Raw genomic sequence first — 26,857 nt, forward strand, 5'->3', positions numbered from 1 at the left:
TTTGATTAGTCAGTTATATATTCTGACTCATTCATGTCAAAAGGCCTGCTAATTGTAAAATAATTTGACTATCAACTGTGTAAGATTTCCTATCTCTTAGTAAGTATATTAAATGCTTATGATAAAGAAATTAACAAAATGCAATATTTGCCCTCAGGAAACTAACAAGCAAGAGATATAGGTAAATAAATAAATTATAGCAAAATCTGATAAGGACAGTAATAATAACATTTAGAAGATACTGAAGAAGGACTTTAAAGAAACCCTATTGTTGTTGTTCACCAAGTTGTGTCCAACTCATTGTGACCCCATGGACTGCAGCACGCCAGGCTTCCCTGTCCTTCACTGTCTCCCTGAGCTTGCTCAAACTCACGCCCAGTGAGTCAGTGATGCCATCCAACCATCTCATCCTCCATCGGCCCCTTCTCCTCTGGCCCTCAATCTTTCCCAGCATCTGGGTCTTTCCCAAAGAAAGAAGAAATATCTAGGCTGGATTTGGAAGAAACTAGGTGAATTTCTTAAATGGACAAAATAGAGATGGGACACTAGACAGAGAAAATAAGGTGTAAAATAGACACATTAAAGAGTATCTCTTTAAAAAGAGAGAGGTCTCAAATTATTAAAATCATAAATGAAAGTAGGGACATTACTACTGATTCTACAGAAATAAAAATGAATGAGAGAGTAATGTGAACAATTGTATGCCAACAAATTGGACAACACAGATAAAATAGTCAAGCCCCTAAAAATATATCTAACAAAATGAAGAATCAAGAAAAAACAGACAATCTTAATAGACCTATAATGAGTAAGGAGATTGAATCAGTAATCAAAAATATCACAACAAATAAAAGGCTTGGAGAAGATGGCTTCAATACTGAATTCCATCAAATACTTTAATGCCAATTCTTTTCAAACTTCTCACTCAACTTAAAGCTATCATTACCCTGACACCAAAGACATAATAAGAAAAAAAAAACTATAAAGCAATACCTCTTATGAACATTGATGAAAAAAATCCTCTGCAAAATATTATACTAGCAAACTGAATTCCACAGCATTTTAAAAGGATTATACACTATAATTAAGCAGAGTTTATTCCTGGAATATAAGAGATTCAACATGTGAAAAACAATCAGTGCAATAGACACATTAACAGAATGAGGGGGAAAAAACATGATTATCTAAAATGATGCAGAAAAAAATATTTGACAAAATGATGAGATCCTTTCATGATTAAAAAAAAACAGTGAACAAGGAATAGAAAGAAACTACCTCAACATAATAAAAGTTGTACGTGAAAAATTCAGTGACCATTATACTCGACGGTAAGAGACAGAACTTTTCTCCTAAGATCAGGAACAAGGCAATAATGTTCACACTCATCACTTCTATTCAACATAGTACGAAAGTTCTATTCAGAGCGATTAAGCAAGAAAGAGAAATAAAAGGCAAATAATTGGAAAGGAAAAAGTAATACTATCTCTGTTCATGGGTGATGTGATCTTTTATGTGGAAAATGCTAAAGATTTCACACACACACACACAAAAAAAAACCTCTTAGAACTGATAAACGATTTCAGCAAAGTAGCAGGATACAAAGTCAACACACAAAAATCAGTTCCACTCCTGTGCATTAACAATGAATGACTGGAAAAAAATTACAAAAATAATTCCAAATACAATGATTTTATCCAAAAAAATATTTTTATTATTAGGAACTAACCAATGGTGTGAACCTCTTACACAATGAAAACTACAGAATATTGTTGATAGAAATTAAATAAGACATAAATAAATGGAACACATCCCATGTTTATGGATTAGAAGACTTAATATTATTAAGATGTCAAACTTCCTTAAGAAAGAAAGAATATATCCTGACTCGTTCTTTAAGGCCACCAATACCGTGATACTGGGCTTCCCTGGTGCCTCGGTGGTATAGAATCCGCCTGTGATGCGGAAGACACAGGAAACCCAGGTTCGATCCTTGGGTCGGAAAGTTCCTTGGAGGAAGGCATGGCAACCCACTCCAGTATTCTTGCCTGGAGGCTCCCATGGACAGAGGAGCTTGGCAGGCTACAGTCCATAGGGTCACAAAGAGTCAGACATGACTAAGGCAACTGAGCACACATGCACCATGATGCCAAAGCCAGACAAAGAAAAGAAAAATACAGATCAATATCCCAATACTCCCCAAAGAGGCCTACAGAGTCAACGCAATTGCTAACAAAATCCTGATGACATTTTTTGCAGAAACACAAGAGCCCTTTTTAAAATTCTTATAGAATCTCAAGGGACCCTGAATAGCCAGAACAATCTTAAAAAAGAACTAAACTGGAGGACTCATACTTTCTGATTACAAACATTACTACAAAGCACATTAGTCTAATAGTGCAATACTGGCAATAAAGACAGACATAGACCAATGAATAGAAAAGAGAGCCCAGAAATAAACTCTTACATATTCAAATGGTTTTTGACAAGAGTGCCAAGACCCTGCCACAAGGATAGTACATTCTTTTCAACAAACAGTGCTAAGGAAACTGGACATCCATATGCAAAAGAATGATGTTGGACCCTTAGTTAATACCACATGAAAAAAATTAAATAAAATCAACCAAAAACCTGAATATAAGATCTAAATTATAAAATTCTTAGACTACAATATAGGGCAAACCTGCACAACATTGGATCTGACAATGATTTTTGGATATGACATCAAAGAACAAGCTATGAAAGAAAAAAAAAGACAAATAGGACTTCATTAAAATTGAAGATTTTGTCCATCAAAAAACAGAGTAAAAAGGGAATCCCAGAATGGGAGAAAACATTTGCAAATCATTTATCTGATAAGTGATTAACATACAGAATCTACAGAGGACTCCTGAAACTCAACAACAACAAAAAACCAATTCAAAGTAGGGAAAGAACTTGAATAGACGTTTCTCCAAAAAAGATACACAATGTCCACAAGCACAGGAGAACATGCTCAGCCTCATTAATCACTAGAGAAATACAAATCACAACTCTTGTATGACACCTCTCAAACCTATTAGAAACAGAAAATGGCAACAGCTGAAACAGATGTGGAGAAATTGGAACGTTTGTGCACCGTTGGTTGAAATATAAAATGGTACAGACCATATGAAAAACAGTACGACAGTTCCTACAAAAATTAAAGACAGAATTATCAGATGATCAGTGATTCCACTTCTGGAGATATGCCCATAAGAATGGAAAGCAAGGCCTGAGGAGATATTTGTACACCCAGGTTCATAGCAGCTTTACTCACAATAGCTAAAATGTGACACAACTCAAGGGTCCATTAACACATGAGTGGATAAGCAAAACGTGGTGCATACAAGGGAATATTATACAGCCTTAAAAAGGAAGAAAATTCTGGCATGTGCTATAACACAGTTGAACTTTGATGACATTATGCTAAATGAAATAAACCAATCACAAAAAGACAAATACTGTATGATTCCACTTACATGAGGTACTTAGAGTGCTCAAAATCACAGAGACAGAAAACAGAATTGTGATTTCCAAGGGTTGTAGGGTGAGAGGAGTTATTGTTCAATACATACAGAATTACTGTTTTAAAAGGTAAAAAGAGTTGAATGATGTCTATGATTGTACAACATTATGAGTGCATTTAATACCACTAAACTGTACATTTTGAAATGGTTAAGATGGTAAATATTGTTTGTGTGTTTTACCACAGTTTAAAAAAAAAATGTTTTTTAAAAAAGAGGGACAGAACCAAGAAAAAAATTCTATTTATGAAAGGTCTTATTCACCATTGCAGATAAATCCCAGTAGCAATTACGAGCTTTCTCTTCAACCCGTCCTCTCCTCAAACTAAATATATTTAATCAAATCAATAATTCTTAGGTTTTCATAGGCTCTATCTGGCTTTTGTTCCTCGGCCTTTTCTAAAACCAGCTTGAACATCTGGAAGTTCTTGGTTCACGTATTGCTGAAGCCTGGCTTGGTATCCCCTGGATGATCGAGAAAGCAAGCGAGTTCCAGAAAAACATCTATTTCTGCTTTACTGCCTATGCAAAAGGCTTCGACTGTGTGGATCACAATAAACTGTGGAAAATTCTGAAACAGATGGGAATACCAGACCACCTGATCTGCCTCTTGAGAAACCTGTATGCAGGTCAGGAAGCAACAGTTAGAACTGGACATGGAACAACAGACTGGTTCCAAATAGGAAAAGGAGTACGTCAAGGCTGTATATTGTCACCTTGCTTATTTAACTTATATGCAGAGTACATCATGAGAAACGCTGGGCTGGAAGAAACACAAGCTGGAATCAAGATTGCTGGGAGAAATATCAATAACCTCATATATACAGATGATACCACCCTTATGGCAGAGAGTGAAGAGGAACTAAAAAGCCTCTTGATGAAAGTGAAAGAGGAGAGTGAAAAAGTTGGCTTAAAGCTTAACATTCAGAAAACTAAGATCATGGCATCTGGCCCCATCACCTCATGGGAAATAGATGGGGAGACAGTGGAAACAGTGTCAGACTTCATTTTTTTGGGCTCCAAAATCACTGTGGATGGTGACTGCAGCCATGAAATTAAAAGACGCTTACTCCTTGGAAGGAAAGTTATGACCAACCTAGATAGCATATAACAAAACAGAGACATAACTTTGCCAACAAAGGTCAGTCTAGTCAAGGCTATGGTTTTTCCAGTGGTCATGTATGGATGTGAGAGTTGGACTGTGGAGAAAGCTGAGTGCCAAAAAATTGATGCTTTTGAGCTATGGTGTTGGAGAAGACTCTTGAGAGTCCCTTGGACTGCAAGGAGATCCAACCAGTCCATCCTAAAGGAGATGAGTCCTGGGTGTTCATTGGAAGGACTGATGCTGAAGCTGAAACTCCAATACTTTGGCCACCTCATACGAAGAGTTGACTCATTGGAAAAGACCCTGATGCTGGGAGGCAGGAGGAGAAGGGGGCGACAGAGGATGAGATGGCTGGATGGCATCACCGACTCGATGGGCATGAGTTTGAGTAAACTCCAGGAGTTGGTGATGGACAGGGAGGCCTGGAGTGCTGCGATTCATGGGGTCGCAAAGAGTCGGACACGACTGAGCGACTGAACTGAACTGAACTGATCTGGCTCTTGTATGGGTTACTTTTGGTGCATTCCTAGTGAACATTATCTAACTTTTAGCTGGCCGTTTCCCTGCCTTTTCAACATCACAATAAATTCTAATTCTATACTATTAGATTAACACCAGCCTCACTTGGTGCCATCTTCACCTAAATAAGCATTCCCTGAACTCCAAGAAGCAAAATGTGCTGGCATTTTTAAAAGGCACACACACAAACAACTCAGCAAATTCTTTTATGGTAAATAACTAAAAATAACCCAATGCACATCCCCAGACACAAGTCCCTGAGGAATCACTACCTATTCACTCAAAGCCCAGTTCAGTTACTCTGTGGCTGCCTAGAGTGAACACAGAGCTATTCTTAGAGATCCAATTTGGTCAGCTCCCAGGTTGATTACACTCTGGTGGGCTAGACGGCTCCAGACCAGAACAAACCTTCCTCATCGGTGACTATTTTAATCCAGTGTCTCCATGCAATATAAAAAGAGCAACCCTCAAAAACTGAACAGACCCTAAGATACATGACAACGGAATTTAGAGACCTAATCTATGATTAGACTTAAGGAAAGGAAGGCACTGTATTTTGTTGCTGGAGACTACCAGTCCCCAAGACACAGATTTTAAAAATCCCTTGGAACGATGCTGAGGAGTGAGATAAACACAATAAAGAGCTCATACTCACAATATCTCATTGAACTGTTCACTTTTATGGTCTCATTTCTCTTAATAGCAAATGACTGAACCAAAAATTGAAAAACTGATGTTAACAGAAGAGTCATCACTGGGCCTGATGCAGCCAGTAGTTTCCTCTAAGCTCACTTGATATGCCTGATTCACGTTTTAAAATGTGAAATAATCCTGGAGCTTAAATCAAAGTAATTGAAATTTAAAAATCTGTCCACTTCAACTGGCTTTATGATGCTGTTATTTCTTTAAAATGATAGAATAATTATCTCATTTTATGTCTTTTTTATTATTTCATCTGCTCATTTTGGGTTGAAGGAAGAGAAAATTTAGTGGTATCAGAAAATATCTATTTCATTCAATCACTTAATTATTCATAGATTCACAAAGTTATTGAATACCTCCTACTATGTGCCACATCCTATACTGCTTACTAGAGAAAACGTAGTAAGTCAGAGAAGTTCTTTTCTTCTGGGGTTTACTGTCTACTGGGGGAGAAAAACAAGAAACAACTAAACAAACATATAAGGAAGGTAACTATACACCTCTACTTTGGAGAATCGATTAGTGATATGATAGAGAGAGTGGTCGTGAATGGGAGGGTGGGTCAGCGAAGGCCTCTCTGAACTGATGACAGTGAACTGATGGCAAAGACAAGGTGAGCCCCTTCATGTGAAAAGCTGGTGAGATGCATTCCAGGTAGAAGAAACAACATATGTGAATGTCTACAGGTGGGAAAAAGCTTTGTGATTTCAGGGACAGAAATGCCTGGGATAAAAAGCAATGAAGGAAGAAATAGTATGATAAGATATTAAAGAGACAGCCAGAAGCCAGATCATGAATTACCTTCCCCATGTGCCCCAGAAGGAAACTGTGAGAAAGCCTTAAGGGATTTAAGCAGACGAACGACATAATCTGGTTGCATTTTTTTAAAAAGATCACCCTAGCACATATATGGAGACTGGGTTGGAGAAAGGAAGGAAGCAGAGAGAGAGTTGTCAAATAAAGTTGGATATATGACTCAAGAGTCCAGGTCAGGACTAGACTATATACATTCAGAAATCATTAATTGCTGTGGACTGAATATCTGTGTTTCCTCAGAATTTGTGTGTTGAAATCCTCACCCCCCAAGGTGATGGCAATAAGATATGAGGCCTTTGGAAGGTGACCAAGTCTTAAGGGCAGAGCCCTCAGGGATGTGCCCTTAAAAGAGGTCCCAGAAGGATTGGTAGTTTCTCCCACCAAGTGGTATACAAAGAGAAAACACTATCTAACCACCAGAAAGTGGGCCCTCCTAGACACAGAGTCTGCCAGCACCTTGAACTTGGATTTTCCAGCCTCCAGGACTGTGAGAAACAAGCTCCTGTTGCTTATAAGCAGCCTAATCTATGATATTTTGTTATAGCAGCCAGGCTAGACTAAGATATTAGAATACAGATGATGTTTAAAACCACTGGAGTGTCCCATAGTCCACTCTCTTATCATTAGAATTTGGTTTACATTCAGCTAATCCTACAGGTAAAATGGAGGAGTCATCTAAGGAAAACAAATCTGGTAATTCATTATACACTCCTGTTCACAAAGGCTTATAAGATTCTGTTCTAGTTAAATATCACCCCGAGTATAACATAAAGAAAAAGAAAAAAAAACCTTCATAGAAGAGGAGTCATTTTTAGTGAAAAACTCAATTTTAGGCCATTGTATTATGCTTCAAAGAATCTGCTAAGCTCTCCCAAAACTATACCAAAATGTTTCCATATAAAAACCAATTCTCAAATCAAAATCAATCAAGAACTAAAACTGAGCCAAACCTTAAGCAACACTAAAGAAAAATAGGTTTCTTAAATTTATTCCAGTCAATCCATAACTGCTCATCATAAGTCAAAATGAATCCAAAAGTGAAAAGTGAAAGTGAAAGTGAAAGTCACTCAGTCTTGTCTGACTCTTTCTAATCCCATGGACTATACAGTCTATGGAATTCCCCAGGTCAGAATACTGGAGTGGGTAGCCGTTACCTTCTCCAGGGGATCTTCCCAACCCAGGGATTGAACCCAGGTCTCCTGCAATGCAGGCGGATACATTACCAGCTGAGCCACCAGAGAAGCCCAAATTAATCCAAGGTAAAGGCTAAAAGAAATAAAGCCACATTCTCTTCAATACCAGAATAGACTTCTGTATTTCTGTGCATTGCTAAGGAACTTGAATATATCGCTTTTCTTAAGCGATTCTTAAATATATCGCTAGACTCACAATAAGGATAATTTCAAAGCTAGGTCTATTCTGGCCAGATCCTTTAATGCCAGTGACAAAATGGAATAAGCTATTTGGTTCTCACCTGTCTCTTCTTTTATTTTTTTAATTTATTTTTTAATAGGAGGAAACCTGCTTTACGATGTTGTGTTGCTTTCTACTGTACAACAACATGAGTCAGCCATAATTATACATATATCACCTCCCTCAGAGCTTCCCTCCCCTCCTCATATCCTACCCCTCTAGTTTATCACAGAACACCAGACTGGGCTCCCTCTGTTCTACAGCAACTTCTCAGCAGCTATCTATTTTACACATGATATATATGGAATCTAGAAACACGTTCTCTTCTTTTAAATGCGGTTCTATGAGTAACAAGTCTTCGATGTAAAAAAAACAAAAAAACTATATTATCCACTGTTTATACAATTCCATCTTGACTACAACAAAATAGATATTAAGACTAAAAATATTCTAATCACCACAAGGAACTCAAGTCAAAATTCATACTTAAAACAAGCACAATGGACATAAAAACATGAAAATGATTCAGAAAAAAACCTGAAAATAATATACAACAAAAACACAAATTATTTTAACCAGAAAGGTAAGCTTGGGCTTCCATGGTGGCTCAGTGGGTAAAGTGTCTGCCTGCCATGTGGGAGACCCGGGGTCGAGCCCCTGGTTCGGAAGTTCTCCTGGAGAAGGAAATGGCAACCCACTCCAGTACTTTTGCCTAGAAAATTCCATGGACGGAGGAACCTGGTACGCTACAGTCCATGGGACTGCAAAGAGTTACAAAGAGTTGATAGGTAAGCTTGGGCTTCTCAGGTGGTACTAGAGGTAAAGAACACACCTGCCAATGCAGGAGACATAAAAGACTCAGGTTCGATCCCTGAGTCAGGAAGATACCCTGGAGGAGGGCGTGGCAATCCACCCCAGCATTCTTGCCTGGAAAATTCCATGGACAGAGGAGCCTGGTGGGCTACGGTCCATAGAGTCTCAAAGGGTCAGACACAAGTGAAGCAACTTAGCACACAAAGGAAGGCCCACAAAGTAGGAAAAGCCAGTATGCCAAAAAAGACAATGGGTTTACAAACCAGAGTGGTATGCTTAAAACTGACACTCTGTAGCTTAAAATGTTAAGGCCTATGCATTGAAAACACAAGGATAAAAAAAAAAAAATGAATAAAAACCTGGGCCTATCTAGGCCAAAGAACTGAATTTATGATTATGTACAATCCAAGATACTGAAAACCATATCTTCAGTGAAAAAGTAAACTACAAATATTTCATCTACTGACAAGGGAAAACACAAGGAAGTATGGCGTCTCTGCTTATACAATGAACTAACAAAAAAAGTCTCCCCTAAGAATTCAAAAAAATTGCCTGCACCTCACATGGGTTTGTAATCTGCAGCATGAACGTGGAACCCACAAACCAAGAAATTATCAAGAAAACTGATGCCAGGATAGAAATTTTACAAAAAAATTCCAATTTTACAAATTGGAAGAAAAATAAATTAACTGCTTGAGAGATACACCACCAACAATGGCTGCAAAAGATATCCATAGACTGAGGTCCTCTGAAATCACATGCTTCTCCAGTAAACATGGAACACTCACCAAAAAAGACACATATTGTCTCAGTAAATCCTAAAAGGTCAAAAATTCACAGAGCTGTTCTCTCACTACAATGGCACTAAATTAGAACTCAATAAGGTATCTAAAAATTACTCAAAAACTTGGAAATAAAGCAACTTGTTTTAAAATAATCTAAAGATCCAATTAAAAATTAATAAGGAAAAATATTTAATATTTTATCTGATGACAAAATGTAAGCATGTGTATCAAAATGTAGGTGCTAAAGCAGTTTTTAGTAAAAGATTTATGGTTTTAAATGCCTGTGTTAGAAAAGAACAGTATAAAATTAATAAGGTATGCTTCTACTTTAAGATGCTAGAAAAGGAAACAAAACAAACCCAAAGCAAGTACAAGAAAGGAAATGAAGATAAAAATAGAAAACTGAATGAATAGTAAACAAAACAAAACATAAGTAAATCCAAAATTGATTCATCACGACCTGGCTGATTGTGGAAACAAACAGAAACATAGAGAGAGAAGATACAAACTATCACTATCACGCATGAAAAGTGACATCTCTAAAGATCATATCAACATTAACGGTTAACAAGTCCGTATAACAAACCCTTGCTAGGCTTTGCTGCTCAGTGGTGTCTGACTCTTTTTGACCCTTTGGACTGCAGCCCGTCAGGTTGCTCTGTCTGTGGGAATTTTCGAGCAAGAATACTGGAGTGAGTTGCTGTTCCCTTCTCCAGGGGATCTACCCGACACAGAAATCGAACCCATGTCTCCTGTGTCTCCACACTGCACGCGGATTCTTTACCCACTGAGCCATTGTTGAAGCCCAACAAATAGCTTACGGCAATAAATTCAACAAGTTTGATAAGATGGACAAATTACACCAGAAACAAAAACACACAACAATAAATAGTCTGAATAGCTCTATATATCTTTTAAAAAGAACACATAATTTGAGAACTTCTGCAGAGAACTCTACACTTAGTCAGCCTCATTAGTGAATTCCATCATATGCTCAGGAAAGAAATAATACAAACTCTTTTGGAAAAATAAGGGAGAAATAAAACCATTTATTTTACGAGGTTATCATAACCTTAAAACCAAAACCAGAAAAGAACATAGAAGAACAGAAAATTATACACCAATATTCTAGGCAAACATAGGAGAAATCCTTAACAAACTACTAGCAAATAAAATCCAAATGCAGATATATAATTTTTTTTAAATATAGCATAACCAAGTGAATTTTGTCCTAAGGATGCAGAGCTCTTATGAAAATCAAGAATTTTGGTTTACCACATAACAGATTAGGGCTTCCCAGGTGGCGCTAGTGGTAAAGAATCCACCTGCCAATGCAGGAGACTAAAGGATGCGGGTTTGATCCCTGGGTCGGGAAGATAGCCTGGAGGAGGAAATGGCAACCAACTCCAGTCTTCTTGCCTGGAGAACCCTATGAACACAGAAGCCTGGCAGGCTACACTGCATAGACTCGCAAAGAGTAGCACACTGAAGTTACTTAGCACATAACAGATTAAAGGAGAAAGTCATGGGACAATATCAATAGACACAGAAAACAAATCCTAAATGGAAACAAAATCAATATGAAAATATTTATGACTTCTTTTCAATGTCCCCTTTTGTCTCTGTATAAATTTTACATCAGGTTAAAAAAAAATCTGCTTTTTTATCCTCACACATCAAACTCAATCTTAACCACTTCCTCATTAAGTGGCCAAAAAATCTTATAACCAGCATGTCTCAATGGTTATTCTTAGAACTGACGCTAGCCAAAAGGTAGCAAAAGATAAGAAAGGGTTGGATGGTATATAACCCTTAAAGACCATGAAGTAGGAAATCAGTACATCAAGAAACCTCCAAACAAAACTGGAAAAACTCTCCACCAGAAATGGAAAAGTGCAGTGGGGGTGGGGGGGGGGTAATTTGAAAGTAAGTATACAGTTTTAAAAAACAACAAATGACAAGTTTTCTATATTATTATAATTATAAATGTGAACATATTTTTATTTAAGATTATTTTGAAGGTTCTGGTTAATACAGTTATAAAAAGGGAAATAAATGAGAAAAGAGTTAAGTTATTATTATTTTCAGGTCATATGGTTTTACAATGTTAAAACTCAAAAGAAACAACTAAAAAATTCTAATAAAAAATATAATTTAGAAAGGTGACGGCATACATACAAAGATCAATATATTACTGGGTAAAAATAAGTTTAAAAAGGACTAAAATATTTCATTTATAATTCTAAAATAAATTATTGAGAAATATCAAAATTAATATAAGTAATGCTACTGAAAGATCTATGAGAAGATAATCATATTCTAGTTTTGAATATGAAGACAATACCATAAAAATTACAATTCTTTCCTAATTTTTTCATAATTAAATGTGGTCTCAGTAAAAAAAAAAAAAAAAAAAACCTGTATGATTTATTTAAGACTAAACAAATTAATTCTAACATGTAGATGGAAAAGTAAATAAGTAAATATAGCCAAGGGCATACCTTTGCAACTCTGGGGTAGGCAAAGATACCTTAGATTGCAAAAATCACTAACCATGAAAAAAAGGTTAGTAAATTCAACTTCATAAAAATTAAAACTTCCTGTTCTCTGAAAAGTCATTTGCAGCATGGATGGACCTAGAAATAATAATACTAAGAGAAGTAAGTCAGACAGAGATAGACAAATTATCATGATATATCAGCTATTTTTCTTGAGATCTTAAAAAATGATGCAAATGAACTTAATTACAAAATAGAGACTCGCAGACATAGAAAACAAACTTACAGTTACAAAAGGGGTAAAGGGGAGGGGAGGGATTAAGAGTTTGGGATTGATAAACCACTATATAAAAAAGATAAACAATAAAAACCTACTATACAGCAGAGGGAACCATATTCAAAATAATAACCTAGAGTGGAGCAGAATCTGAAAAAGTATAAAAATTGAAATCGCTTTGCAGTATATCTGACACTAACACAACACTGTCAATCACTGCGTGTGTGCTCAGTCACTCGGCGTGTCCGACCATCTGCAGCCCAACTGACCCAGCCCGCCAGGCTCCTCTGTCCATGGAATTTTCCAGACAAGAATACTGGAATGGTATTGCCATTTCCTACTGCAGGGGATCTTCCCAACCCAGGGATCAAACTCGCATCTCTTGCATCTCCTGCATTGGCAGGCATATTCTTTACCACTAGCGCCACCTGGGAAGCCCCAATCAGCTATACTTCGATTTAAAAAATCTCTATTCTCAAAAATATACCATTACAAAATGAAAAGGCAAGCCACAGACTGCAGAAATTCTCAATACATATATATATGATACTTATATTCAGAACATATATAAGGAGAATGTCTGCAAATAATAATAATAAATAATAATAATAAAAAGACAAAAAAGACCTTTTCAAACAGGCAGTTAAGCAAACATTTCACAAGGGAAGTAGTATGAATGGCCAATAGACACTAATGATGCTCAATCATTAGACATTAGGGAAATGGAAATAACAGCCAAACCATTGCATACTCACTGCTGCTGCTAAGTCGCTTCAGTCATATCTGACTCTGTGCAACCCCATAGACGGCAGCCCACCAGGCTCCCCTGTCCCTGGGATTCTCCAGGCAAGAACAGTGGAGTGGGTTGCCATTTCCTTCTCCAATGCATACTCACTAGAATAACTTAAATGAAATGACAACAACAGCAAATGCTGGTATGGTTGTAGAGAAACTAGAACTTTCTTATATTGCTGATAGAAGTGTAAAATTGCACATTAACTTTGGAAAACTGTAATAAAATTTAAACAAATATCTAACATCCTGTCCCAGAATTTCTACTTCTAGGTGTTTATCAAAGAGAAATAAAAATAAATGCCCAGAAAAAGACCCATAACACAAAAATTTATAGCAGCTTTATTTATTATAGCCAAGAAAAAGAGAAAATCCACATGTCCTCAACAGGAGAGTGGATAGATATATTGTGGTATATCCACACAATTCACACAATTAAAACAAACTATTGCTACAGGCAATGACATACATTAATCTCTAGACTCTGAGTTGAGAAAAAGAAGAGAGTACATGCTATAAGATTCTATTTATATGAAGTTCAAGAACAAGCCAGGCTATCTATGGCAATAGATATGATCAGGAAGGTGATTGTCTATTGGCGGGGCGGGGTGGGGGGAGGTGAACTTCCCAGGAGAATAGGAACAATATACATCTTCGTGAGCACAATGGTTACATGGGAATATACATACTTCTTGAAATTAATCAAACTATACTTAAATCCTGTGCATGTGATTGCAAGTTACACTTACTTTCTTAAAAAAAAAAAAAAAGGAGATAATAGAGAAGAGCCAAGAAATTTTTTAAAAGAAAAAAAAGTGAGGAAATGAGCTCCAGTGGAAAGGAGTTAGAAATGTGATGTAATCTGCTCCAAAGGGAAGGAGCATTTTATTATCAAATGGTTTAGAATTGCCTGAATACGGAGATTAATAATAAGCAGGCCAATTGTTGTTAGTTTTATTATTTTTTTAATATTCTCTGCAGACACTTCCCCCACCTCATATTGTCTGTAGCCAGGGTGGTCCACGCCCACCACTCATTAATATGCCACTGGACCAGTGCTACTAGCTATTAGTAACGTATTTTTAAAAGGTACAGTCATTAAACTATGTTGTACTTGGACTGGCTCAAGAATAGAAAAATCAATATGTAAATTAAAGAGACTAGAAATGGACCATAATGTTTATGAGAATTCCATATGTGAAAAAGGTAGCTGTGCATGTTAGTGAATAAAAAATGAATCACGCAATAAATATCATTATGACAAATAAGTCACAATAAGAAATAAAGTTGGTCCATACCATATAACCTACACCAAAATGAATTCTGAGTAAAGCCAAAGTCCTCAATATTTAAAAAAACTGAATACCTCCCCCCAACAAGAAAAGCCATGAGAGAATACGGGAAAATTTGCTTTTGGAATCTTGGATTTCAAGTGATGAAGAACTAGATTCTGGAGAGACATAGGAATTGGAGGATAGGATAGGACCAGGGGAAAGAATTAAGGAACTGAAAGTGCTCTTCAGGTATTTGAGAGCACAGACTGCTAAAAAAGAAAAGAAAATGGAGAAGATCATGAAAATAAGAAATGAGTTTATTTTGCCAGGGAAGTGGACACACAAGCAGCTCCACACAAAATTCTATGTATGATATAAAATATATATTCTAAAAAACAAGATATAGTTAACTACAAGGCAATTAAACATTCTAACATTTAAACAAATAAAGGAACAATTGAGATGTGCAGCATGTCATAAACAATTACATTATTTAACATAAAAAGGACTCATTCAAAAAAAAACTAATACAAATGAGCAAAGAGAGTAAAAAATAAGAACAATGCAAGCCCCAACATGATTAGAAAAAACATGAAATCAGAACTAAAGTCTCTCTTTACTAAAGGAATAGGATTTTGATTAAAGGGACTTAGTAAATGCCTTATTAGCTATAAATACCCATTATTTGAACTAATTAGACTAAAATCAAATGTGTTGATTCAAGTGAGATTTTCCTATATCCTATTTCCCATCATGAGTTTCACCCTCCCTTATTTTTCCTGACATTTAGTATCAAAGAAGAAAATAGCTTTCAGATGTACTACTGAATGTGTCTTCAATCTTTAAAAACATAAATCCCATCTTGTATACATTGTATACACTTTAAGTTTTTAGAAATATTTGAAACAATTTAAAAATAAATGCAGGAAGTCATAAAACAGTTAAAATGGCTAACAGTAATGGTCCATAAGTTGCACTTATTTAAGAGATACTTTTGCAAAGAGCTTGCTAGACAAATTATTTTTAAATAGTCATGAGGAAAAATAAACATGGAAAATTATCATAGAATTTTTTTAAAGCAGAGAGGAACTGTCTTTTTTTTTCTTATTCTAGCCCCCTTGGTCTTCAAACTTATATTTAAAAAGAGTGAAACATCTAGTGTTTTTATAAAGCAACTTGCTTCAATATGAATACATAATAATAATAAAAGTACTTTTGATGATTTCAGAACCTAAACACGTTGCAGAGCCTTGCTCTTCTTTGAAAGCATGAACAGACAGTAAAAAGAAAACACAAATGCTTTCTAAACATGAAAAGATGCTCAACATCACTCATAGTAAATGTAAATTAAAATTATAATGAAATTGGGAAGATTAAAAACCTGGATACATTGTATTGACAAGGATGTGGAAACGAGCATTCTCACAGGCTGTTAGTGGAAACAGAAATTAATACCACTTTAGAGAGGGCAGTGTGGAATACTGAACAAAATTTTAAATGCTCTACAATTCCACCTGAAGGAACTTATCCTACAGGTACATTTGCACATATGCAATGTGACATGTACAAAAATATGTTTATAATAGCAAAAGATTAGCTATAATTTGGTTAAATAAATTATGACACAACCAAAGTAATAATGAGCTTGTTAATATAAATGTGATAATTCTATATACACCAATATAGAAAAATCCAAGCTATATAAGTAAAAGATAAAATTAAGGTACAGAACAGTTGTGTGAAAACCGTATGTCTACATAGTATCTGGTAGAACATACAGAAAAAAGTGGTAACTGATTGTCTATGGGGAAAAGAACTGAGGGACTAGGAAACTGGGGGCTTGAGGACCAGGGATAGAAAAGAAACTAAGTTTTCACTATATATAGCTGGTATCTTTTGAATTTTGTACCATATCCCTATATTATTTATCAAAGTACATAATAATCTTCTTTAAAATAAGCATCAATATTTTCTAAATACTCTAATATAGCAGTGATGAAGAACTAAATTCTGGAGAGACAAAGGAATTGGAGGATAGGATGGGACCAGGGGAAAGAATTAAGGAACTGAAAGTGCTCTTCAGGTATTTGAGAGCACAGACTGCTAAGAAAGAAAAGAAAACAGAGTAGATCATGAAAATAAGAAATGAGTTTATTTTGCCAGGGAAGTGGACTCACAAGCAGCTCCATACAAAATTCTCTCCTGGTCAGAGAAATTAAAATCAAATCCTCAGAGAAACCAAGCAAAGCCTGGAGCGAAAGAATACCTCCAGGACCTGGTAGATTGCCATTGGACCCAATGACTATGAATATCACAGGACAATCACCAAGCCAGTACCATATGTTGTTCTATTTCATCTTTTCTGTTAAAATATAATAAATCTTATTTATTTTTGGCACATGATGGTGGGTTTTACTTTCCTTTTTAGCACTTGGGAAAGAGGGTCCTCAGAGTCTTGGGGAAGAATATAATAATCAAACACTATTACTCTATGAGTTAGGCACTATTAATTGTTAAATCACCTTCATTTTAGGAGTAAAAGTGAAAGTGAAACTCGCTCAGTCATCTCCTACTCTTTGCTGACCCCGTGGACTATACGGTCCACGGAATTCTCCAGGCCAGAATACTGGAGTGGATAGCTGTTACCTTCTCCAGGGGATCATCCCAACCCAGGGATCAAACCCAGGTCTCTCACACTGCAAGTGGATTCTTTACCAGCTGAGCCACCAAGGAAGTCCAAGAATACTGGAGTGGGTGGCCTATTTCTTCTCCAGCAGATCTCCCCAACCCAGGAATTGAACCAGGGTCTCCTGCACTGCAGGCAGATTCTTTACCAGCTGACCTACTAGGGAATTATGAGGAAAGTGAGGTTTAAAGTAATAAAGTAATCAGCCCAAATACTGTAGTTAAGCAAAGTGACCGAGCCTGGTTTTAAACTCAGGAATTCTGAGGCTAGAGTTTGTGTTCTTCACTATGTTGTATCCCACCTCAGCTCCTTTTAGGCCATCTACAGCTGGCTGTTAGATAAAAGTTGTCATGAGAATTAAATAAAATCATACATGTTAAAATGTTTATTAAAGGGACCCTCCTAGTGGTCCAGTGGTGAGACTTCACACTTTCACTACAGGGGACGTGGGTATGATCCCTGATTGGGTACCTTAAGATTCCACATGCTGTGAGGTGTGGCCACACACAAAAAAAGTTTACAATAGTATTCTTTACACATAATGATTGTCTAATAAATGTTATCTGTTATTATCAATAAACGTCTCTTGCGTGGTTTCGTAAAAGCTTTGCAAATTCACTATCTCCTTAGTTAAAACCATGTGGCTTCCCTCTCTGCCCCAAATATGCCCTCCATCCTTCACATACTTACTGGCTTCAGCACAAATATCCTCATTCAGTGTAAAAACTTGGTTATCAACCTGGCTCTTAATACAACCACTGATTCTCAATTTTAACTCTCAAGTCTCAAACCCATCGTATCACATAGCCACTGACACTTCTCTATTTCAGGAGTTCAAAAACTCTCATTTGCAGCATTTAGTAGTGATGGGAATCACACAGAGGATAAAGAAATAAGCCTCATTTTCAGTTATGGACTGAATGGAATGGTATACACGATGAGAATAACTAACATGATCAAAGCGAAAGTTATCTAAAAGATAGAAAAGCAGCAAAATACACAGTCAAAACTTATGACCTATCTGCTCTCTCAAGAAGTTATCTATGCTGCAGTTTTAAACATACTTTGTAGTCTCTCCAACATCCTCTGAACTTGATCAGAGCCAAACTGAGATTCACTCTAGATGAGTTATTAGTAATGTCAACTTCTATGACTTCAGCATATTATCTTTATCAGCATTTTCACTTATCATATGTTTTTAATAATTTTCTTGTGGGATATTTTAATTTACAGACATCTTAGTTCACAGGATTTTCACACTGTAAGTTTTTAATCCCTTTTTATAAGAAACAAATAGATTTTCAAAGTTCACTTACATATGTAAGAATTCTGGTTTTTGTCAGGCTTATAATAAAAGAGACAGAATAGCTGTAGTAGTATTTAAACTTGTGATTTTATTATGAGTTGGCCCTAACAGAGTTGTTATTAAAGTCATATACATATTATGTTGAAATTAAATAGAAATGCAAAAGCAAGTAAATTAACACTGTTAAGGCAGTATTTACTGGAATGCAGCTTCATAACTGCTGCCCAGAATAAAATGGAACAACCAAACATACTATAATTTGAAAAGCACCTTTAAATATATACTAAACTGCAACTCCATATGAGAATAACAGTGGGCAGCTACATAAACACATAGGGTACAGAAACCTGAATAATGTGCTTAAATCAGAAAAAGAATCAGATTGCAGTGAAAACAAAGAGCAACTTGCTCTGAATATCATAGTTGCAGTTGCAACCCAAGAGATAACTGAATTGCTTTTGAACTGTGAGAAATACTACAGGTCATACATCGCTCTCCCATACCCGTTTGTTTTGAAATATTATCATTTCAATACAATATCATTAGCTTAATAATCTGTAAATAATATTGTCTCAAGAGACACCTATATCTTAAGAAAACTAATAACTGTTGTAAAAAGAGAAACAGAATTATTTAAGATCCTCATTAAAATGGTCTTTATATAAACAGATAGCATTGTTTTTAAACAGTGCAACGAACATCATTTTGTTCCTAAAACTATAATTTCACTATGTGATCTTTCTACACATGAGTAGGTCAATATTTATTCTGAACACTTAGATCTATCTTCTAATTTATAGCAAGTAATTCACCATGAAAGTTTATTTTCACACATCCTAAAAAGTCTGAGAAACATCTAAATTGCATTTTTTAAGAATTCAACCCCCTTCACTTTGATTCTATAAAAAGTATTTTCATATTTAATGAAATAGTCAACATCTAAGACCAAAATGCTCATACTAATTTACAGTTTGCAACCTGAGGTAATTTATATCTAACCTATGAGCAGATATGTTAAGTGATCCTAATTCTTCAAACAGGCAAAAGTAGATAGATCTGGGCAGTGATCAACCCATATTTCTTTATTCTGCTTCTGTACTTCTGAAGAATAACCCTAAATGTTCATACTCTACAGTAATGTTTCCTTGTAAATTCTTTTGGTTTTAAGTAACAGAAAATTTGACTATTGGTGGCAGAAACAAACTAGGGACGGGAATTTTTCTCACATTCGGGAAATATGTCTGACAATGTTGAATCAGTGGCTCAACAATGTCCTAACTAATGACTCAAATATTCTTCACATTCCCTCATCTGCACAAGTTACTGATGACGCTCAAGACAACACGTTTTCACTAAAAGGTAGTACCACCTCTACCTTTCTTTTTTTCATGGCTTCCTAGAAGCCCTCATAAATTTTCTTACAACTCATTTGCTAGAACTGGGTCACAGAGCCATTCCCAGTTGCAAGGCAGGCTAAATAATTTTGTTATTTTTCGAGTCCCACTATTGAGGATTGCAAGAGAGAAGGAAGTTGAAAATGTCTGTTAGGGGACTTCCTTGGTGACCCAGTAGTTAAGAATCCTCCTGCCAATGCAGGCGATTCGAGTTCAATCCCTGGTTGAGGAACTAAGATCCCACATGCCACAGGGCAACTAAGCCCACAAGCCACAACTACTGAGCCTGTACACACTAGATCCTGCGGGCCACCGCTAAAGAGAAGCCTGCATGCCGCAGAGAAGAGTGCACATGCCAGAACTTGTGCAGCCAAAGACTCAGTGCAGTCAAATAAATAAATATGTTCTTTTTTTTAAGTCTCAAGAAAAATTAAGAGATATTTTTTAAAATGTCTGTTAGGATAGTGATTGAACAGGGTCTAGAACAGTCTGCTTTCAACTACTCACAATTTCCACGCATGTATTTCACATGTAACATATCCCCCACCCAAGGGAGAGAATTCCCAACTCTCACTTAGTTATAAAACCTAGCTCTGAACATAGGATCTGTGAAGCAGAACAAATCTTTGTACACAGTCAAGTGCAGATTATTATAAACAACTGATATTGTAAATCACTGTATACAATGAAAGCCAAGTTATCTGTTCTCAACACGTCCAATACAAAATGACAGAACTGCAATAGAAACTCTCATTCAAAAACAGGAAGAATGAGAAATATACCCACGGCTGATTGTCCATAGCACACAGCAATCCCTACAAAAACAAGACCTTAATTTCCTTGGTTCTTCTACCCGGTATCTAGGTTCTCCACTGACTATTACACTTATTATCATCATATGCCCTGGTTCTACCCTTTGGGAGGATGTCCCTTGTCCATTATCCTTCTTGACTATATATGAGGTTGGCAGTGACAGTTACCCTGCTTGTGTTCTGTCCAGTTACATCTCCACCGACAGTACACCATCAGACTGCTACTATGAGTGCAGGGAATTGCCTTAGAGGTGTAATAGTCTACAGTGCTTGCTATCCAGACTTGGGCTTTCTTTAGCCACTAGCCACATACAACTATTCAAATTTGATTAAAATTAAATAAAATTGAAAATTCAATTCCTGAGTCACACTGGCCACAAATCATGTGTTCAATGGCTGCATGTGACTAGCACCTATAGTATTACGGAGAAGACATAAAATATTTTCATCACTGGTGAAAGTTCTATTGAACACCGGTGCATAAAGAATATCACAGAAAGACTTGTTAAAATTTAACCACAATGCTCCAAATCCACATAAATTTAGTATTGTTTTATCTATTAGTCAATCCATGGCTTAAAATATAGACTGTTATATTTAAAATATAACATTTAAAATATAGACACATAATGAAATTGTGTCAGTACATGAAAATAACTTCTATAGCTGAACTACTACTATATGTCTCATTACTGGGATAGGTGTCAGAATTCATTGTGAAAACTACAGACAATAATCAAACCATTATGTACCCTGTGTTAACTTTAGACACAAAAGTTGCAGCAGAGACTCTAAAAGGCTTTGAATTGCCTGAATTGTACTATGTGAGAGTCAAATAATAAAGTTGACTGGTAGAAAGCTGGCAAGTTATTTAGAGGACCTGCTCTGGGTTAAAGACTATATACCATCTGGGTAGTCACAGTATCTTTTCTTTTGCTCAGAGGGTTCATATTCTAAACTCACATCAGTATTTGCCAATGTCTACATTATCTCCCACCTAGTAACTGAAGACTGAAGAGAATGAAGAGGCTCCAAATGACAAAAAAGAAGGCCTCAGCTAAAGGATATCCTCTTTGGGTTTTATGCCAATTTGAATTTGGAAAACTTGAAAAGACTTCAAGTTTTAGTCTGATTCATCATAAAGAATCAGAACAGAAAGATTTTATCTGTGTTTGCAGCAAGTCACCAGGCTCCAGAGCGGAACCAAATTCAAATCAGATTTCTAAAAGACAGACATCAGCAGATTATTATAATCTAATGTATTATCAAATTTTATATTTCTAGGAATTTATAAATTATAGTTATATATAATATTCAACATGAGGATAAAAAGTAATCATTTTACCAATCTCTAAAACATATTTTAAGAAAAATTAAAATATATTAAATATTTAACTACGATCATGTACTTCAGAGAACCCATGTTCAATGTTATTGTGACTCATTATTACAAAAATTGAATCTTTATACTAACTCAGAAACTTATTTTAAAACTTCTGACCAGTACAATGATTAGTTTAGGGAACATAATAAGATTAAAGGAATTCTTATCACAATGAGAAATGTTATAAATGTTATAAAAACACTTTCCTTTAAAAAATACTAAATTCTAAAAATGCAAGCTTCTTTAAGAATCGAGTAAAATAATCAAATTGTCATCTATAATATAATAAACTAAACGTCTTTCAGTAAATTCAGATAGCATGCTTAAAATATATCTTACTGTTTAGCAATTATCATGCACTACAACTGTAACAAAACACTTGAGTAAATAAATTAAATATAACTATAAAATTAAATTGGCATTAATAACAATAAGAAAAAATAATATTAGACAGAAAAAGACTCTAACCACTTTGTCCTCCTGGTGTGAGTATCCACGAAAGCAAGTTAGAAAGGACAGAAAAGACAAAACAAAAAATAAATAATTAATTCCATTCTTAAATAAACTTTTTAAGACAATGAAATTAAAATTCTGGAAAATTTTAAACTACATTTTGACCAAAATATAAACATTATAACACGAAAAACTTTTCCATACATTTCAAGCAAGAGCATGCTATATACTAGAATATGTTAAGACATATAAAGAGAACAATTTCTACAAAAGCAAGCAAATCCCCAAACATCAGAAAAAGGAGAATGTTTTTTCCACAAATAAAATCTTAATTGAACACTCAATTAACTCAAAGAAAAAAACTGAAAAACGTTAAGGAAAAAAGCTTTTATGTACAAAGATAATAAAACACAGTATCACTGTTTAATTTCATTATATACTATCAAAAACTGACAAAATATAATTCTACATGAATTATTCATACTACTTTTAAGTTTTTTGTGCCATTAATTTAAGCCTTCTAAACTTTATAACTTAAAAGAAAAAATAAGTAGAAATAGACATTAAAGATAAAATATTATTGATCACAATTGGTGATTTGGGGTCATAGTTTCCTAACATTATAAATGTAGAAAATAAAATAATACATAAGATACCTGAGTTCTAAGGAAAGAATATAAAAAAGAATGAATACATGTATAACTGAACCCCTTAGCTGTACACTTGAAACTAGTACCACATTATAAAAAAACTATACTCCAATAAAACAAAAATTTTAAAAGATGTGGTACATATACACAATGAAATACTACTCAGTCATAAAAAAAATGCAATAATGCCATTTGTAGCAACATGCATGGACCTAGAGATTATCATACTAAGTAAAGTAAGCCAGAAAGAGACAAATACCATATGATATCACTTATATGTAGAATCTAAAATATGACACAACGAACTTATCTACAATACAAAAAACAGACTCACAGACATAGAGAACAGATTTGTGGTTTCCAAGGGGGAGGGGAGGTGAAGGAGGGATGGATTGGGAGTTTGGAATTAGCAGATGAAAATTTATATAGAATGGATAAACAACAAAGTCCTACTGTATAGCACATGGGACTATATTCAATATCCTGTAATAAACCATAATAGAAATGAATATTAAATAAATAAATAAGATACATGATTTGGTCAAGAGAACATATTTTAAAAGGGTAAAGTTAAAATTGTTACATTTATCTTTAATTAAACATAAATAATGATAATACTTCATAACATAATAATAATGACCTGATATATTATAATAAGTTATATAAATTAAAAATTAAAACCATGTCTTTTTAAGCATCATTGTTTCTCTGAAACATTTCTAGTTGTATACCTGATACAATTTTCTTAAGCTCTCTAGACCTTTACTTCCTTATCTGCAAAATAGGAAATCAATATTTACTTTATACAGTTTCCTGAGAGTTAAACAATATGAAAAGCTCTCCATATAGAGTGCCTGACACACAGTTCTATACCTGATATTCTAGTTGATTAAAACACAGAATATTGTATAGAAGGGATAGGATGCATCCTCTATATTATGATCTTGACTAATTCATTTGTTACAAATGTTAAGACTATAGGTCACATAAAAGCTATTGTAAAAAAGAAAAGCAACTGTATGCAGTCAAAGAAAACTATTGATGACCATTTAGTTTAACAAAAATCATTTACGGAACACTCACATATATGTATCAGGTACTATACTAGATTTACGAAACATAAAAAGTGAGTAAGACAGTTCTTGCCATCAAGGAACTAAATGTATTGAGAGGGAAATGATAAAACCACTGCAGAAAAGAAAGACGTCTGAAAGCAAGCAAAGAATAAGACACTATGGAAACACAAATGACTGATGAGATAACAGAACTTGGAAAAAAAAAATTGAAAGCTTCCGATATGTAAGTAGGCCTCCAAAGTAATAAAGAGAATATTGGCAAGACCAGTGAGGGAGAACATTTTATGCAAAGAACATGAAATATATAAAAAGCACAAAAGCACAAACGTGCCTGGCATATTTGGATACGAGTTAGCTGGGAATGCCCCCGGGGTTGGGAAGACCCCTGAAGGAGGGCATGGCAACCCACTCCAGTAGTCTTACCTGGAGAATCCCCAGGGACAGAGGAGCCTGGGGGCGGGGGTGGGGGGGCGGGCCTGCAGCCCATGGGGTCGCAAAGAGTCAGACATGACTGGGCGACTCAGCACGGCACGGCTGTGAATGGCTAAGTTATAACTGACATGTATGAACTAAGGTCTCCACAGTTAACTATATTAATATCTGGCAAAAGCTTAGAAGCAGAATACTTTCATAAAATAACTCACATTGCAGAAATTGTTTTAAAAAAGAAAAAAAAATGAAGTCTAACTAATGAATTTGCTAATCCCTCTTAGGGCTTCCCAGGTGGCGCTAGTAGTAAAGAACCCACCTGCCAATGCAGGAGACTTAAGAGACGCAAGTTCAATCTCTGGGTCGGGAAGATCCCCTGGAGGAGGGCATGGCAACCCCCTCCAGTATTCTTGCCTGGAGAATCCCATGGACAGAGGAGCCTGGGGGGCTACAGTCCACGGGGTCGCAAACGGTCGGACACAACTGAAGCAAACTGGCGCACACTCAATCCCTCTTAACAGATAACACAGGTTCAGTTTTAGCTATAACATATACATGGAAAACTTAGCTATAATACACACGAAATATTACCCTACAATTGTATCTTAACTATCTTCCAATAAGGATAAAAAGTCAACACAAAATCGACTATATAATTTATAAATAAGGCACAACATTCCTTCTTTATATTTTATAAAGTGTTTACTTTGCTAAAACGTGCAGACAGACTGGAAGAAGAAAAGTCTAGAAGCGGAAAGAACAGTTAGGAAGCTGTTCTTGCAAGACTTCAGGTAAGAAACATATGTGATAGTGGTATGAACTATAGTAGTAGCAAGAGAAGAAGTAGGCTGATTTAGGAGATACTGAGAAGTATGGCCCCTTAAGACCTGATTGAGGAAGAGGAAGATAGAGAGAAGGACTCCCAGAGCTTGGTTTGAGCAACCAGGAGAATAAGAAGGCAATTCCTTGAAAGAAAAAACACATGAGAAGCAGATTTGGTGGAAAATAATGAATTCAAGTATAGAAGAGGTGAATATGAGGTGACTATTAATTCATCTAAGCATCGATTTTCAGCAGGCAGCTACATAGACAGACCTGTAGCTCAAAAGAATAATCCGGCTAGTGAAATCACATCTGTAAATCATTAGCATATAACAGAATCTGAAGCTATGAAAGTGAATAAAATCTCCCAAGGAAATTGTTAAAGGAAAAAGGAAAAGTGAGAATAATGACCCCTAATCAAAATGCCTCTTCTCTTTGAACTGGCAAGCCTCCAAGGAAAAGAAGTTCAAAACAAAAGGACTAGCAATCTCTTCTAATCATATTTTAGTAACACAATTTAAAGTTTCACCACATTTGTCAAAAATGATTTTAATCAAACTAGAATTGAGTTGCTTGAAAAACAAAGGTAATGTATAAATATGAAATATTATCAAGGAAGGTCCTTAAGACATTAAAATCTCATGTGAAAAATAAAAAATAACCAGCTGTGGAGCAGTAGTTTAATTTTAAACATATGGAAAATTTGGATATTTTTAAATGACTACAAATGAATCTTCAATTAAATCATCTGAATATTTACTTCAGTTTTACACTTAGTCTGTGTTTTAAAAAAAGACTAAATGGTCAATTCAAAGATTAAAGATTAGAATTACCTTATATATTTTACATATATATTCACAATGATGGAATCAGTTTAGGTATGCAACAAGGAACATACTAACCCAATATAAAATATGATCATTTAATTGAATAAGAAAACATCTACCTGACATCCCTGTTAGGTAAGAAGCAATACTATAGAAATTACTGCAAAGCATTTTAAAAGCACTCAGTGTACATGTCTAAGTGTTGCATAAATATTAACTCATTTTGTCCTCACAAGAGCCTTGTAAGATAGGTACTATTATTACTTCTATTTACAGGTGAAGAAGCTGAGGCAGAGAGACTAAGCATTTTATACAAGGTCACAGAACTAGTAAATAATAAAACCGGGATTTAAGCTTAGTCTCACTTGGGCAAGAAGGGAAAACATAAACAATGTTACTACTACCCAATAGAAAGTTGGAATGGTTACAGTAAGATCAGATAAAACAGAATATTTCAGAGCCAAGAATATTTCCAGGAATAA

At 35.4% G+C, this 26,857-nt stretch overlaps 1 protein-coding gene across 21 annotated transcripts in view; it reads right to left on the reverse strand.

Moving 5' to 3' along the window:
- Positions 1-26,857, reverse strand: part of RIMS2 (regulating synaptic membrane exocytosis 2) — a 590,415-nt gene that overhangs the window by 438,183 nt on the left and 125,375 nt on the right. For 13 of the 21 annotated variants that reach the window (XM_043880146.1, XM_043880152.1, XM_043880145.1 and 10 more), the window contains one exon: positions 22,587-22,598. The exons of the other annotated variants lie outside the window; for them this stretch is intronic. In XM_043880146.1, coding sequence (XP_043736081.1) covers positions 22,587-22,598 — 12 coding nt within the window. The remainder of the gene's footprint in view (positions 1-22,586; positions 22,599-26,857) is intronic. 21 annotated transcript variants of the gene reach the window in all.

This window comes from Cervus elaphus, chromosome 21 (genome assembly GCF_910594005.1).
Source record: "Cervus elaphus chromosome 21, mCerEla1.1, whole genome shotgun sequence".
NCBI classification, from domain to species: Eukaryota; Metazoa; Chordata; class Mammalia; order Artiodactyla; family Cervidae; genus Cervus; species Cervus elaphus.